Consider the following 18179-nt stretch of genomic DNA (forward strand, 5'->3'; position numbering starts at 1 on the left):
CGGGAGATCCAGCGACGAAATAAAGTTCTGGACTTTGTTCAGCGACCAACGATCTCCCAGCAGGGGCCTGATCGTTGGTCGCTGTCACACATAACGATTTAATTAACGATATCGTTGCTACGTCACAAAATGCAACGATATCGTTAACAATATCGTTATGTGTGAAGGTACCTTAAGACCCAGATCTTCTGGAGATGAGAGTCAGCGGGTGGGGATAATCATTTCCTTACTGCGGGAGAGACCTCAGTCATGGGCCTTCTCTTTACCTGCTTCTGCCCCTGAACGTGTGTCTGTGGACAAATTCTTTGAGGCTTTGGGACTGATTTTATAATGAACCAGACCGGGTCAGGGTAGCAGAGGACATGATCATGAGTCTCTCCCAGAATGAACTCACTGCTGAACAGTATTGTTCTGAGTTTAGGCGGTGGTCTGTTGAGGTGTATTGGGGTGATGCTGCTCTGAAGCGCCTGTTTGAGAGAGGACTTTCAGATCATCTCAAGGATGCGCTGGCCCTTCATACTCCACCCAGTTCCCTGGTAAAGGGCAAGACCCAGGCCATTCGTATGGACCGGAGGTTACGGGAGAGAAGAATTATCCAGCGTGAGATTCCTGTTTTGCCTGCCAAGTCTGAGGCGATGTCATTCAAGGAGACAATGGAAGTTGGTGCCACCAATTTCAAGGAGAAGGAGAGAAAACAGCGACGTGATGGGAGATTATGTTTTTATTGTGGAGATCCGGGACATTGGAAGAAGGACTGCCCCTCTTGTCCATCGAGTAACAAGCTGCTGAGTCTGGGTGATGATCTGGGAGGCCATCCAGACTCTCAGGTACCATTTTCGACATTTCAAAAAATTTTGGTAGAGGTGGAACTGTGTTCTGGAGGTGGTTTTACATCCACTTCAGCGTTTGTGGACTGTGGATCTTCCATGAACTTCATTGACTCTAGTCTGGTGTCCAAGTTAAAGTTAGGGACAGTTAGGCTAGAGACTCCCATCCATATCGCTGCCATTGATAAGACACCGTTGGCTCAAAATGTCCTTAAATTTGTCTCTGAGGAGTTCCTCAAGGTGGGGTCCTTGCACCAGGAACGAATTTCATGTTATGAATAATCTTCCTGCGGGACTGGTGTTGGGTTTCCCCTGGTTGCAGAGGCATAATCCTGTTATAGACTGGGGATCTCGTGATATTGTTAAATGGGGTCCTAACTGTTCCAATGGTTGTCTTTCTGATGTTTGTTTTGTGTCCAGGAGCTTTCTTTTCTGGGGATCATCCTTTCTGCCAATGGGTTTCGGATGGATCCCGGAAAGGTACAGGCCATTGTTGATTGGGTGCAACCCAGAGACCTCAAGGGGTTGCAGCGTTTTCTGGGTTTCGCCAATTATCGGAAATTCATTAAGGGGTTTTCTCAGGTTGTCAAGCCTCTCACCGAGCAGTCAATTTTTGTGCTTGCTGACTGCATCAACTGCATTCACTTTCTGTGCTTACTGCCTTCACGTTTTGTGCTGGCTGACTTTGTTCCTTTTTTGTACTGACTGAGTTACATGTTTGGGCTGGCTGACTGCATTTACTGCATTCACTCTTTGTGCTGGCTGACTATGTTCACTTTTTGTGCTGGTTGACTGTTCACTTTTTATGCTGGTTGACTGCATTCAATTTTTGTGCTAGCTGACCTCTCACTTTTTGTGCAGGCTAACAGCATTCACAGTTTGGGAAGACTGAATGCATTCACTGTGTTCACTTTTGTGCTTGCTGACGCATTCACATTTTGTGCTCGCTGACTGCATTCTTTTCATTCACTTTTTGTGCTGACTGTGTTTACCTTTTGTGCTGGCGGACTGCGTTCACTTCATTCACTTTTTGTGCTTGCTGACTGCATCAACTGTGTTCACTTTTGGTCCTGACTGACTGCAGTAACTATTTGTGCTGGCTGACAGTGATGAATGACTGCATTCACTGCAAATTTTGTGAAGAATGACTGCATTCACATTTTTGTGCTGGCTTACTGTGTTCACTGTGTTCCCTTTTTGTGCTGGCTGACTGCATTTACTGCATTCATGTTTTGTCCTGGCTGACTGCATTCACTTCTTGTACTGGCTGACTGTGTTCACTTGGTTTCAAAGATGGCACCTGCTCCATTGTAAGCACTGCTGCGTCCACTCAGATTCCAAGATGACACAAGCTTCCTGTGCTGACTCCTCTCCGTCTGCTAAGCTCTGACTGTATTGACGTATAACATAGTGTAACAAGCCTGCCGGCATCACTGCATGGCCTTCCATAACCCACCTGCCTGTTACATCAACTCACTCACCCAGTGCCATGCTGTGAGATCTGTCTGCTGCCGGCTCCATGCTGTGTGCTTCATGGCCGCTTGCTCTGTGTACACTTTCTGTCTGTGTGCATAGGGGGCGGCGCCAGAAACTCCTGTTTCTTATTCAGTCTGTGTGCACCTCCCTAAGGTGTCTCTAGCCAATAGCCTAGAGGCCTCTGATTCTTAAGGCGTCCTCACCCATTGGAGGATGCCAGAGCAAACTTACTTCCTCAGTCAGTACTCTGCTGCTGAGGTGTCTGTTTCTGTCTCTGTGTCCACCACCCAGTGGGGCGCAGTACCCTGGTCTGTATTTGCCACCCAGTGGGGCATCATACCCTGGTCTGAATCTGTGTTCTGTTACTTCCGTGTCTGAACTCTGGTCTATGTCCGTTCCTGTCTGTACTCTGGTCTATGTCTGTTCCTGTCTGAACTCTGGTTTATGTCTGTTCCTGTTCCTGCTTGCCACTATCTATGGTTCTGCACTTCTCTGCTCTGGTCGTCACTACCCGTGGTCCTGTGCTTCTCTGCTTTGCTTGCCACTACCTGTGGCTCTGTGCCTTCTTGCTCTTGGCTCCGCCACCAGTGTCTCCGCTCTAGTCTCCGCCTCCAGCGTCTCCGCTCTTGTCTCCGCCTCCAGCGTCTCCACTCTTGGCTCCGCCTCCTGCATCTACGCTCTTGGCTCCGCCTCCAGCGGCTCTGTCTTTAGCTCTTTCCTCTCCTTCTCTACCTTCTTCTTTACTCTTAGCTCCGCCTTCCTCTTCTCTGCTCTTAGCTCTGTCTTCTTCTTCTCTGCTCTTTCCTGCGTTTCTGTTCTTGGTTCCGCCTCCTGCTCTTGGCTACACCTCCTGTTGTTCTGCTTTGCATCCGCTCTTGCGGCCTTGCTCTATCTCTGTTCTGCAACTTGCCGTACAGGTCTTTACCTGTCTCTTTATATTCACCAGTCCGAACGGGTCCCTACCTGTTTCCATATACCCTCTAGTCTGAACAGGATCTTACCTGTCTCCATACACCCGCCTGTCTGCCAGAGTGCCAGCTGTACCCGCCTGTCTGCCAGAGTGACAGCCGTGCCCGTCTGCCTGACAGTATCTCCGTCAAGCCAGTCTGCCCGTCAGGGCCTCTGCCGTACTCGTCCATCAGCCAGTGTCTCTGCCGTGCCTGCCTGCCTGCCTGTGTGCTGTCCACCGGTGGGATCAGCATCCACAGTCAGACTTCACCCTGGAGTGGTACCCGGTAGCAACCTGCCGCACAAGTCTGTCCTCACCATCAGCGGCTCCAGCGAACACCTAGGAAGCTACTTAGTTACGCCCCTTCCAGGGAAGTCTGGGTCCAGTGGGGCCACCCCCCCGCACCAGCCAGTCTGGACGCGAGCGTTACAGTTTGCTGTGGCCATGGTCCCCGCTGAGTCCCATGAGTCATTGCTCTCGGAGCGAGATGAACTTTTTTGTAGCCAGTATTGGCCCCCGAGAGATTTTTATACCCGATTGGAAGATCTACCTACACCTACTCCAGGTGGTCAATTCATAATCTCTGATGAGATGTATTATCAACTTGCTTATGAAGAACTCCGTCCGAAGCCTCCGCCAAGATTCAAAGGGGATCCAGAGAAGTGCATGGAGTTCCTGATGCGTAGTTTGATGTATATTGAATCGAATGCTTCAGAATTTCCCTCCGATCGGTACTAGGTGGGATTCCTGATGTCCTACCTAGCAGGAGATGCATTAAGTTGGATTAACCCCTTCTGGGAAGCAAGGGATCCTCTCGTCTCTGACCTTGAGGCCTTCCTGATGGTCTTCCTCAAAGCCTCCAAAGCGCCTAAGTCAGCTCCTCCTGCAAATTTTTCCCTCACTAGATCCCAGAAGCGGTCCAGACGAGCGAATCCCCGAAGAAACTGCCACGTCAGTCCAAGTCCGTCCAAAACCCGCCTGTTCCTCTACCTGTCCCAGCAGCTACCCAAGCAAAACCCAAGAAGGCTGATAAAAGTGGCACCTCCCTAAGGTGTCTCTGGCCAATAGCCTAGAGGCCTCTGATTCTTAAGGCGACCTCACCCATTGGAGGATGCCTGAGCAAACTTACTTCCTCAGTCAGTACTCTGCTGCTGAGGTGTCTGGTTCTGTCTCTGTGTCCGCCACCCAGTGGGGCGTAGTACCCTGGTCTGTGTTCACCACTCAGTGGGGCGTCATACCCTGGTCTGAATCTGTGTTCCGTTACTTCCATGTCTGATCTCTGGTCTATGTCCATTCCTGTCCGTACTCTGGTCTATGTCTGTTCCTGTCTGAACTCTGGTTTATGTCTGTTCCTGTTCCTGCTTTGGTTGTTGCCATTCCCACTCTGCTGTGTGTATCTTTGTGCTATCTCTGCTCTGCTTGCCACTATCTGTGGTTCTGCACTTCTCTGGTCTGGTCACCACTACCTGTGGTCCTGTGCTTCGCTGCTTTGTTCACCACTACCTGTGGCTCTGTGCCTTCTCGCTCTTGGCTCCGCCTCCAGCATCTCCGCTCTTGGCTCTGCCTCCTGCATCTCCGCTCTAGGCTCTGCCTCCAGCAGCTCCGTCTTTAGCTCTTTCCTCTCCTTCTCTACCTTCTTCTTCACTGTTAACTCCGCCTTCCTCTTCTCTGCTCTATCTCTGTTCTGCAACTTGCAGTACAGGTCTTACCTGTCTCTTTATATTCACCAGTCTGAACAGGTTCCTACCTGTTTCCATATACCCTCCAGTCTGAACAGGATCTTACCTGTCTCCATACACCCGCCTGTCTGCCAGAGTGCCAGCCATGCACGCCTGTCTGCCAGAGTGCCAGCCGTGCCCGTCTGCCTGACAGTATCTCCATCAAGCCAGTCTGCCCATCAGGGCCTCTGCCGTACCCGTCCATCAGCCAGTGTCACTGCCATGCCTGCCTGCCTGTGTCCTGTCCCCCGGTGGGATCAGCATCCACAGTCAGACTTCACCCTTGAGTGGTACGTGGTAGCTACCTGCCGCACAAGTCTGTCCTCACCATTAGAGGCTCCAGCAAACACCTAGGAAGCTACTTAGTTACACGCCCCTTCCAGGGAAGTCTGGTCTGTGGTCCAGTGGGGTCACACCCCTGCACGCACGCGCCAACCAGTCTGGGCACGAGCGTTACACACAGCCAGTACCTAGTAGGAATGGTGGCGCTAGCACGGGGCCGGTGGTATCTTAGATTTTGCTCTCAGGCGCACACTTCCACACTGCTCCAACCAACTTTCCGTACAAAGAAAGTGGAGAGCTGATTCTTCTGTATCTTGACCTCACTGGCCACATAAGATGACATGGCATGCCGGATTTGGCGTTGAGTTTGACACCTCTGCAGAGAGCTGTTTTAGGCTATGTTCCAATCTGCATCCCTGCTTCCATTTATACCAGAAGACCGGAATAAGTGTATGGTTTGTCAAATCATAAATCCCAATATCTTCCTAATGGACTCCACTAACTTGTCCAAATCTAAGGGAGCAATAAGTGTTTGAGAATCTGAATTAAAAGGGTATTTCTACTATAATTAAGGCATATTCACTGGGTTTTCTAAACATTTTTAAAAGACACAAAAGCGCACAGCGAGGTCAAAAATACTCTGTTGTAAAAAAGTCACAGTAAATAAGCAAGTGCTAGTCAAAAAATGAAAAAAATACAGGGTATTTAGTTAATATTTTTTTTGCAAAAAATGTATATTAAGCTGCTCCACCAATCATCAAGGTATACCCATAATAGAGCAGTCCTTTCTAATGTATATAATCCATATCTGATGTATTTAAAAACCTGATCATCTGTATAGTACCTGTATAAGCAGGGTTCAGAGAAGGAATATCCATGTGGACATGCAGGATGGAACAGCTTCAAGGCAAATGACCCACAAAGGAGTGGTGGACTCCCCAGTCTTGTAAAAACAAGAGAACAATTATAGAACCCAAAACACATGGGCTACTTGCACAGTGAACAAGTCTGTAGGAACCTGTTCACACACCACCAACAAACTTGAAGACACAAAAGCGCACAGCGAGGTCAAAAATACTCTGTTGTAAAAAAGTCACAGTAAATAAGCAAGTGCTAGTCAAAAAATGAAACAAATACAGGGTATTTAGTTAATATGTTTTTTTGCAAAAAAATGTATATTAACCCCTTTCTGACCTCGGATGGGATAGTACGTCCGAGGTCAGAAGCCCCTCTTTGATGCGGGCTCCGGCGGTGATCCCGCATCAAAGCCAGGACATGTCAGCTGTTTTGAACAGCTGACATGTGCCCATAATAGGCACGGGCAGAATCGCGATCTGCCCACGCCTATTAACTAGTTAAATGCCGCTGTCAAGCGCAGACAGTGGCATTTAACTACCGCATCTGGCCGGGCGGCCGGAAATGACGTAATCGCCGACCCCCGTCACATGATCGGAGGTCGGCGATGCTTCAGAATGGTAACCATAGAGGTCCTTGATACCTCTATGGTTACTGATCGCCGGTAGCTGTGAGCGCCACTCTGTGGTCGGCGCTCACAGCACACCTGATTTTCTGCTACATAGCAGCAAACAGCAGATCGCTGCTATGTAGCAGAGCCGATCGTGCTGTGCCTTCTTCTAGCCTCCCATGGAGGCTATTGAAGCATGGCAAAAGTAAAAAAAAAAGTGAAAAAAATAAATAAATATAAATGTTTAAATCACCCCCCTTTCACCCCAATCAAAATAAATCAATAAAAAAAAATCAAATCTACCCATATTTGGTATTGCCGCATTCAGAATCGCCCGATCTATCAATTAAAAAAAAGCATTAACCTGATTGCTAAACGGCGTAGCAAGAAAAAAATTTGAAATGCCAGAATTACGTTTTTTTGGTCGCCGCGACATTGCATTAAAATGCAGTAACGGACGATCAAAAGAACGTATCTGCACCAAAATGCTATCATTAAAAACGTCATCTCGGCATGCAAAAAATAAGCCCTCAGCCGACCCCAGATCATGAAAAATGGAGACGCTACGAGTATCGGAAAACGGCGCTCTTTTGTTTTTTTGTTTTTTTTTAGGAAAGTTTGGAATTTTTTTTCACCACTTAGGTAAAAAATAACCTAGTCATGTTAGGTGTCTATGAACTCGTACTGACCTGGAGAATCATGTTGGCTGGTCAGTTTTAGCATTTAGTGAACCTAGCAAAAAAACCATAAAACAAGTGTGGGATTGCACTTTTTTTGCAATTTCACCGCACTTGGAATATTTTTCCCATTTTCTAGTACACGACATGCTAAAACCAATGATGTCGTTCAAAAGTACAACTCGTCCCGCAAAAAATAAGCCCTCACATGGCCAAATTGACGGAAAAATAAAAAAGTTATGGCTCTGGGAAGGAGGGGAGTGAAAAACGAACACGGAAAAACGAAAAATCCCAAGGTCATGAAGGGGTTAAGCTGCTCCACCTATCGTCAAGGTATACCCATAATAGAGCAGTCCTATCTAATGTATATAATCCCTATCTGATGTATTTAAAAACCTGATCATCTGTATAGTACCTGTATAAGCAGGGTTCAGAGAAGGAATATCCATGTGGACATGCAGGATGGAACAGCTTCAAGGCAAATGACCCACAAAGGAGTGGTGGACTCCCCAGTCTTGTAAAAACAAGAGAACAATTATAGAACCCAAAACACATGGGCTACTTGCACAGTGAACAAGTCTGTAGGAACCTGTTCACACACCACCAAGAAACTTGAAGACACAAAAGCGCACAGCGAGGTCAAAAATACTCTGTTGTAAAAAAGTCACAGTAAATAAGCAAGTGCTAGTCAAAAAATGAAAAAAAATACAGAGTATTTAGTTAATACGTTTTTTTGCAAAAAAATGTATATTAAGCTGCTCCACCAATCGTCAAGGTATACCCATATTATACATTTTTAAAAGAGGCAGTTCTCACCTATGATATAGCTATGTCAAGATTGTGGATCCCTGAAATTATGTAGTATCGGGCGCACCACAATTTAGGACATTGAATAACCAAAATAATGTGCTACATCAGGTAGAAAGGATGAAACAGGGCAAAGAAGAAAGGGCTACCTGAATATTAGTGTACACGTGCAAAATTTATATTGTAAAAAAGAATAATTTTATTGGACATCTAACACCAGACAAGTTACATCTAAAAACAATTAAAAATACAACGAAAAGAAATGGTTCCCCAGACCATAGTATCTGACAATACATAAATAGTTATTATGCCAAAATATGTAAATATCATGACATACAAAGTAAATGTATAATACAATATAAGCAAGAAAATTATTATACCTCTGCAGACACCACCAATGGAAGCATATGTCCATATAATAGGTAATGAACGATAGTTATTATTGCAGCATGAATAGTGTGAACAAACCCATGTAAAGATATATCTAGAGAAATAAAATAGAGATAATGATCTGATAAGATAAATGTATCAAGAGGAGCAGTCAAAAGGACTGCATCTAGATGCAATGAAATACAATATATGCTTGAACTGATGACAGGATGATATGGAACATATCAATGATAAACAGAGAAAATGTCGAAAGGGCATGAACCTGGAAATGTGCCCTGAAGGGCTAACAAAGATACAGTATGCCTGCATCAGCATGGTGTGCGTAGGTAAAACAAAGATATGCCAAAAGACTGCAAGATTATGCTGAGGTGGGGAGCAGCGATAAAATAAGAGCCCCACAGAGGATATAGGGATGAGCCCGATTTTAGATCCCGCAACCTTGTTTCCCATTTACTGAGTACAGAATGATCGAGGAGGTGTCTGTGCATGTGAGTGACTTTCTCACTTCAAGTCAATGGGCATCATGGTTGCTCAGTGGTTAGCACTGTTACTTTGCAGTCCTGGGTTCAAACCACCAAGGACAACATCCGAAAGGAGTTTGTTTGTTCTCCCCGTATTTGCGTGGGTTTCCTTCTGCTACTTTGGTTTCCTCCCACACTCCATAGTCATACTGCTAGGGAATTAAGATTGCAAGCCCCAATGGGGACAGTGCTGATAATGTCTGTAAAGCGCTGTGGAATATGACATTGCTATATTAGCACAGCATAAGTCTATGGGAGAAACAGTAAGCAACAGAGAACCACATTCTCAAGATATGTGGAGGTCCAAGATATCCTGTAGTTATGCCATAATTACCTGTAGTGAGAATAACCCACCAATGCCCTTGGTCACAAAGTCTGATAATCAAAATAAACAATCCAAAACAGTTTTTTTTGCAAAATTTATATTGATTAGAACATATCTTTCCTAGAAGTGTTACATTTGATGGAACTTACTATAGCGCAGTGAAGTCTTTTAGATCTCCTAAAACATATACAGTGAGAGTTGTTAGAAAAATATGAAGACCTGCAATAATCAATAAATCTGCTGGTAAATGTTTCTTAACTTATCATACTCTATTGTCTTACAGGAGGCTTAAAACAAAATGTAAATCGGGATTGCCTATTAACATCTCAAGACTTTGACTACCTTCAAGTATTGCTTCCTTCCCGTTGGGGCAAAGAAGTAAGTAAACTAAAAGATTTTTTTGTTGGTGGTGTGTGTGGTAGCATTTATTGTAATAAGGGTGGAATGCCAATAGAGTCATGTACAGGTGCTTCTCACAAAATTAGAATATCATGAAAAAGTTAATTTTATTTTAGTTCTTCAATACAAAAAGTGAAAGTCATATATTATATAGAGTAATTTCTTCTGTTTAGTTTTGTTAATGTTGATGATTATGGCTTGCAGCCAATGAAAACCTAAAAGTCATTATCTCAGTAAATTAGAATAATTAACAAAAAACACCTACAAAGGCTTCCTAAGCGTTTACAAGGGTCCCTTAGTCTGTTTCAGTAGGCTCCACAATCATGGGGAAGACTGCTGACTTGACAGATGTCCAGAAGGCAGTCATTGACACACTCCACAAGGAGGGTAAACCACAAAAGGTCGTTGCTAAAGAAGCTGGCTGTTCACAGAGTGCTGTATCCAAGCATATTAATGGAAAGTTGAGTGGAAGGAAGAAGTGTGTACACAAGCAAGCGGGATAACCACAGCCTTGAAAGGATCGTTAAGAAAAGGCAATTCAAAAATTTGGGGGAGATTCACAAGGAGTGGACTGCTGTGGAGTCATTGCTTCAAGAGCCACCACACACAGACGTATCCAGGACATGGGCTACAAGTGTCGCATTCCTTGTGTCAAGCCACTCAAGACCAATAGACAATGCCAGAAGCATCTTACCTGGCCCAAGGAGAAAAAGAATTGGCCTGTTGCTCAGTGGTCCAAGGGGTTGTTTTCAGATGAAAGTAAATTTTGCATTTCATTTGGAAATCAAGGTCCAAGAGTCTGGAGGAAGAGTGGACGGACAGACAATCCAAGCTGCTTGAGTTTCAGTGTGAAGTTTTCACAATCAGTGAAGGCTTGGGGAGCCATGTCATCTGCTGGTGTAGGTCCACTTTGTTTTATCAAGACCAAAGTCAGCACAGCCGTCTACCAGGAAATTTTAGAGCACTTCATGCTTCCGTCTGCTGACAAGCTTTTTGGAGATGGAAATTTCATTCTCCGGCAGGACTTGACACCTGTGCACACTGCCAAAAGTACCAATACCTGGTTTAGAAACAACAGTATCACTGTGCTTGATTGGCCAGCAAACTCGCCTGACCTTAATCCCAAAACACCTCAGCAGTGCCACAGGCTGATTGCCTCCATGCCATGCCGCATTGATGCAGTAATTGATTCAAAAGGAGCCCCAACCAAGTATTGAGTGCATTTACTGAGCATACATTTCAGTAGGCCAACATTTCAGATTTTAAAATCATTTTTCAAGCTGGTGTTATAAAGTATTCTAATTTACTGAGATAATGACTTTTGGGTTTTCATTGGCTGTAAGCCATAATCATCAACATTAACAGAAATAAACACTTGAAATGGATCACTCTGTTTGTAATGACTGTATAAAATATATGAGTTCCACTTTTTGTATTGAAGAACTGAAATAAACTAGCACTTTGATTATATTTTAATTTTGTGAGAAGCACATGTACATGGAATAATAATTCTGAAAAATTGAGAAAAATACAGTACTGTAGGAAAAAAAAGGTAAATTAATTTTGGAAATTATTTTGTATGGGCACCATAAGCCGTAGCAGCCAATCAGGCCTTTGTTAATATATTTAGGACACATGGCTTAGCTGATTTGACTAGTGTTTATTACATGTTAACTGCATTACTATTTATAGGGCAAACAATTTATATTCATTTTGATGATTTTATTTTTTTCTGCAGACTGAGAAAGTTGAAGTGCTGAACTGGAAGACCCGGGACAGTGATCCAAATCCTGATAAAGGGACAGACAATCCTGCTTTCAGTCACATGGAAATGTATAACACAGAAAAAAACGAGAAAGTTAACAGTGTTAACCCATGAGATGTTACTGAGGTTTTAAATAATATTGTTGTATTAACAAAAGACAACAGAAACGATTCCATACTGTCTATATGGATCTGTAGAAGTCGCGTAAAACACATCAGCCAACCTTCTCTTGTCGAAATGATATGTATAGAAAAATAAATACATAGGGATTACTCACAGAAGCGCTGCTGTAATTGCATAAAGTTCACTCAGGGAATTCACTCCAATGTGATACAACAATAGATTTATGTATTTGCATCTATTTGTATATAGTTTACCCGTCACATTATTTTCTAAATAAAAATGAGTTATTCTATATCTGTGCATCTAGTATTGCAAAAGACACTTTTGTACAATGCAAACTTTTTTGTTTGACTCGTTAACTGAGATGTAGTTAAATGGAATGTGTCATCAAATAATGACCTATTTTTAAACCTATTGGTTTTTGTTTTAAATTAAGAAAAAAAATCTTTACAATTTTCACACTGACCACTAGAGCTTTTTTTAAACTCTAATTTTCTGTTGTCTCAAGAAACAACACATGTACATAGTCACATATTTTATATTGAAGTGACTAATGAGACTGTACAAAAGGCATTGAAAAGGGTCAGCTGTGACATCACCTATTGTGATTTGTGGATCCAGTGTTATCAGCAGGGTATAGAGGTGTTACCTGTCATTGTCATTATGTCTTTGCTGGTAAGGAGCCTGTTGTAAACTCTTCCTGAAAGAACAGCAAATTTGATTTAAACACAATCCCCAGTGTGTAGTGGGAAAATTGCAAGATTATGATTTTTTTTAATAAAGATTGTGATATAAAAATGAAAACATTTGATTTTGATTTTTTTTTTAAATATATGTAGCACAAAACCCTGATTTAAATAAAAGGTCATTTTGTGATGATAGCTTCCCTTTAAATGGAAGACAGTGTAGGGAAGCTGTAATTAGAAAATGACCTCTTGTTTAACCCCTTAACAACCGCCGATACACATTAATAGGTGGCTCTTAAGGTTATTTATTCCATCATTGCCATTTTAAAGCGATTGGGAATAAGGCTGTAGCGCCCCCATGAGTCAGAAAATCTCTGGGGTCTTGTAGCTGAGACCCCGGAGAACATGATCAGGGCCGGATTTTCTAGTGTGCGATCACGTGATCGCTGTTATTCAGTGAATAACATCGATCACAAAAAAAGGTGTGCTCGCTGCTTCAATGATTTCTCTCTCTTCTGACCTGATGTATAGTTGAAACTAGAAGTTTTTATACACTATATAAAAAAGACACACATGCATGTTTTTCTCTATATCTGACATGAAATCAATCAGAATAAACCTTACCTGTTTTACGTCAAGCATGCTGCCAAAATGATAACAAAGTGGCTTAAGGATAACAAAGCCAATGTTTTGGAGTGGCCATCACAAAGCCCTGATCTGAATCCTATTGAAAATTTATGGGCAAAGCTGAAAAGGCAGGTGCGAGCAAGGTGACCTACACAGCTGGATCAGTTACACCAGTTTTGTCAGGAAATTGGGCCCAAATTCCAACCAACTATTGTGGAAGGATATCCCAAACGTTGGACCCAAGTCATTCAGTTTAAGGGCAACGGTATCAAAAACTAATGAAAAGTATGTAAACCTTTGACTTTGCAGAAAGTAATAAAAATGCCTCAAAATATTCTCTGTCTCTTTATTCTGGCACTTGGCAAATATTATTATTATGGTAATCCTATTTGACCTGAAAAGTTTATTCTGATTTCAAGTCAGATATTGAGAAAAACATGCATATGTTTCTTTTTATATAGTGTAGGTAAACTTCTGGTTTCAACTGTACATGTTAGAGGAAAGAGAAATGATGTCCCCCCGAGACCCACCGGTACCTCCCCGGTCACTGACATCCCCAGGCCCTCCTGATCCGTCCCCGGGCCTGTCGTCATCTTCCTGAAAAAACATGGTGGGCGGATGCGCAGTGCGCGCGACAAAATCTGACGGCCAGCACCCCACAAGAATTGGACATTTTTCCTATTGGTTGCTTTTGATCACTGTGATTGACCCTATCACAGTTATCAAAATAAAAACAATAGTAAATCAAATCCCCCTTTTTCACCCCTTAGTTAGATTTAAATTGTAAAATTAATGTTTCATAATTTTTTCCCCAGGACTTCCCTCATGACAGCACGACAGGAGTAGTCCTATTTATCTTCTAGGGACAGGAAACTCACAAGAGGTTAAAAGCCCCCCCCTTCCACATCACCCCCAGTGTTTTTCCTGTCCCTAGCAGGACAGGGCACACAAGAGGAGCGCAGGAGCGCGATACTTACTGGGGCTCAGCAGGATCGGAGGGGACTGGATCTCTTCCCTACCTGCTGTCAAGAGGCTACGATGCTGATACCTCACTGGGCGGGGGTCCCTCAGCTTGTCGGTGGAGCAGGGGAGCTTCTGACATTGCCGATTCCCTCTCCGGAGGGCTCTAGACTCCACGCCACAGCCGGCCGCTGACTTCTGGCCGCATGAGTGAGCATGCGTTCCACCGTGAAACGCGTTTCCAGCTGGACGCCTTTCAAGGATGCACACTTCTGGTTCAGAGGGGCACTTCCAATCAGGGTGGCGCAGGAACGCATGAAAGAGCTATGGGTGTAATTTGAAGGCCACCTGGACAACGTAAGACCCTTTAAAAGGGTACTCATAGAATAGGCGGTGTGCACAGTCTGAACCATGGAGGTTAATCCGCCCTGCTCAGAAGCACCAGCTGAGCAGTTCTTGGCCAGTGTAAGTAACCCCAATAGCGCCTGCTTCACCACATGTTAGTGATCACTCAGTAAGAATAGAAAATGTTCCGTTTTTTGTATTAGGATAAAGGGACTCCCTTAAGATCTGGCTCCTCTTCCTGGAAAAGAATGAGGAGTTGCCTGACATGCAACACTAAAGGTACTTTCACACTAAGCGAGGTCGTTAGCGAGATCGCTGCTGAGTCACAAGTTTTGTGACGCAATAGCGACCTCAGTAGCGATCTCGCTATGTTTGACACGTAGCAGCGACCAGGCCCCTGCTGTGAGATCGCTGGTCATGTCGGAATGGCCTGGACCTTTTTTTGATCGTTGAGGTCCCGCTGGGTAGCACACATCACTGTGTTTGACACCTTACCAACGACCTCGTTGACGACTCAGACACCGACACATAGGCGTGCATTTGCGTTGCCTTTTCCGCACCCCTCCGCTCCGATTGGTGGTCGCTACTGCGTTCTGATTGGCGGTCATGCCTTCAACAGAAGGCGACATAGTAGCGCTTCCATCCTTTGTTCCTGACCGCGTGGTGGTTTGCAGATCGTTGTAGAGTTCTCCGGCCTGCGACTCCTCTTCGATTTATCTATTCTTCAACGGTTCTTCTGACACCTATATTTTGTGCACGGTAGGTATCATTTGGGGTCTCAAATGCGTTTTCATTTTTCCTTAATTTATAGGGCACCTACTAATTATCTGCTATCATTGCTCTGGAGGGAGGGAGGGCTTGGCTGCTATCTGTGTACATATACTTTTGCACGGGCTGCCATTTTAGGGGGTCTTGTGCGTGCACACCCATACAGCATGTTTTCTGTCATGCACGGTAACGGAATGGAGTGCATTTATTGTTTTTTTTTAATAACTTTCTCATCTTTTTATTTTATTTGTTTCAGTTTGCAGCATCATGAACAATGCGCAGTGTGCTGTTGTGTTTGCTGCATTGCTGGTTGAGGAAGCTCGGCGTTAAGATGAGGCACGGATGCTAGAGAGGCGTTCCAAACGAAAGCGTCGCATGTGGACCAGAGAGTGGCTGCAGAAGAGGTCTGATTTGTCCCACATGCAACTTGTAAGAGAGCTTCAGGAGAAGAATCCTCATGATTTCCGCAACTATCTGCGGATGTCAGAGGAATCCTTCAAACATTTACTGGAAAGAATTACTCCACTGATTCAACGGAAGGATACAGCGATGCGTGCTGCCATCCCGGCAGATGAAAGATTGGCAGTCACGCTGCGATTCCTGGCCACCGGGCGCTCGCTGCAAGACTGGCATTTTTCTTCAGCCATTTCAAGGCCCCTGCTCAGTGTTCTAATTCCAGAGACATGTAATGCGATTTTCTACAGTCTACGTAGCTACATGCAGTTTCCCAACACGGAGGAGGAATGGAAAAAGATTGCCTCCAATTTTGAGCAGCTTTGGCAGTTCCCTAACTGTGGTGGGGCTTTGGACGGGAAACATGTCCGGATCACTCATCCACCGAACAGCGGATCCTATTTCTTTAATTATAAGGGCTATTTCAGCATCATCCTGATGGCCCTTGTTAATGCGAATTACGAATTTATAAATGTAGATGTTGGCATGAACGGAAGGGTTTCCGATGGTGGTGTTTTAGAGCACACACTCTTTGGGGAGCGTTTGAACAACTGTGACCTTCACTTGCCTCCCAACTCTGAGACTAGAGGCAACCTTAATTTTGTTTTTGTCGGTGATGAGGCCTTCCCGCTTCATCCCAATCTTATCAAACCGTTCCCCCCAAAAAGTCTAACAGAGGAAAGAAGAATTTTCAATTACCGCTTGTCAAGGGCACGTCGGGTTGTAGAAAATGCCTTCGGTATCATGGCCAATCGCTTCAGAGTTTTCCACACGCCTATTAACATGAAGCTTGAATCAATAGACTCCGTTGTTTTGGCTTGTTGCGTGCTTCACAACTTCCTTCGCCATCGCGATGCATTGGCGTACAGTCCACCTGGCTTCATGGACTCTGTGGGCCTAGTAAATGGGGAAGTGCAGCTCGGTGAATGGCGCGCAAACGATCCCGCAATTGCAGGCCTTCAACCATTGGGACCTGGCAGAAACACCCACGATGCGAAGACCTGCCGAGACAACTACTGCCAATATTTTAACGGTCTTGGTGCTGTTACTTGGCAGCATCAGAACTTATAGTGGGCTACTACTGACATTTATACACTATTTTTATTATTGTAATGATTTGTCTAATAAACTGTGTGTTTTACTTTGCAAAAGCTTTGTTTCTCATTCTTTCAGTAGTAAGGGCCCGTATATACATACGTGTACTCATATGTATACAGATACATCCATATACACATACAGGGCTGCCACTAGAAATTTCGGGGCCCCATACTGTCAAAATTTTCGGGGCCCCCTTGAGACTCCGCCCAGGCTCCACCCCAGCCCCGCCTCCACGCTCCACCCCTCAAACTGTCCACAGTCCCACCGCTCTCTCTTGGAAAAATTCCACTTCTCACCTATCACACATTGACAGTTCCCATCACCAGATCACACATAAAGCCGGCAGCTTTTGTTTTGGCCAAAAGATTTTTTAAGCCACCAAAATGACAAGGTAGACACTTTTGGCCGGGCCCTACTCTACTGTAACCTATGAAATATTTGTTAAAATATGCAATACAATTAAGGTATATTTTTATTTATTTTTCAATTTTTAAAATGACCTATAATACCACATACAAGGAACAAATACCACAACACCATGACCAGACACCATATTATCACCATAGTGACCTATAATACTATCTACAAGGCACAAATACCGCCACACCATGACCAGATGACATAATAACCACAGTGATCGAATAATATCAAATACAAGGAACAAATACCACAACATCATGACCAGACCACATATTACCACCACATAGTGACTGAAGACTACAATACTGATCAATAATAAAAAAAAACCACAATATTAACACCATAAGTGCCAGTATTCACAGGAGATCTGCGCCGATTCTTTGGAATGCACTACCTAGGTTAATGCGATTAATCCCCAATCCCCACAGTTTTAAGTGTGCCCTAAAAACTCATTTGTTCAGACTGGCCTACCGCCTCAATGCATTAACGTAACAATCCCTGTGTGGCCTATTTAAAAAAAAAAAAAAAAAAAAAGAATGTTCTCATTCACTTTATGCAGTTAATAGCCCTCTGTGTCTGTACTGTTACATACTTAGGCAGTTAACTGGTTCATGCAGCTTTACATGAACACCCAAGCCTTACACTATGGCTGGTCCGAATAACTATAGCATTTGTTACCATCCACCTCTCGTGTCTCCCCTTTTCCTCATAGATTGTAAGCTTGCGAGCAGGGCCCTCATTCCTCCTGGTATCTGTTTTGAACTGTATTTCTGTTATGCTGTAATGTCTATTGTCTGTGCAAGTCCCCTCTATAATTTGTAAAGCGCTGCGGAATATGTTGGCGCTATATAAATAAAAATTATTATTATTATTACTTAGTATGCAGTGTCTGTGTACAGATAATACAGCGATCACTGGTGACATTATACACAGGAGCTCTGTATATAGTGTATAGGTAATCCAGTGATCACCGGTGACATTATACACAGGAGCTCTGCATATAGTATACAGTGTATAGTGTCAGTGTATAGGTAACACACTGACTCACTAGTGACGTCTCTAGGTGAAGTCCTTCATCTTTCATCCCGCACAGACCGC

General features: G+C 44.1%; 1 protein-coding gene across 1 annotated transcript in view; it reads left to right on the forward strand.

Annotated features, from left to right (window-relative positions):
* The window catches only part of LOC138675775 (sodium-coupled monocarboxylate transporter 1), a 63024-nt gene extending 50496 nt beyond the window's left edge, over positions 1–12528 (forward strand). Inside the window, exons 14-15 of the mRNA XM_069764294.1 lie at positions 9721–9815; positions 11575–12528. Of these exons, the coding sequence (XP_069620395.1) occupies positions 9721–9815; positions 11575–11715 (236 nt within the window). The 3' untranslated portion in view covers positions 11716–12528. The remainder of the gene's footprint in view (positions 1–9720; positions 9816–11574) is intronic.
* Positions 12529–18179: the final 5651 nt, after the last annotated feature.

This window comes from Ranitomeya imitator, chromosome 4 (genome assembly GCF_032444005.1).
Source record: "Ranitomeya imitator isolate aRanImi1 chromosome 4, aRanImi1.pri, whole genome shotgun sequence".
Taxonomy (NCBI): Eukaryota; Metazoa; Chordata; class Amphibia; order Anura; family Dendrobatidae; genus Ranitomeya; species Ranitomeya imitator.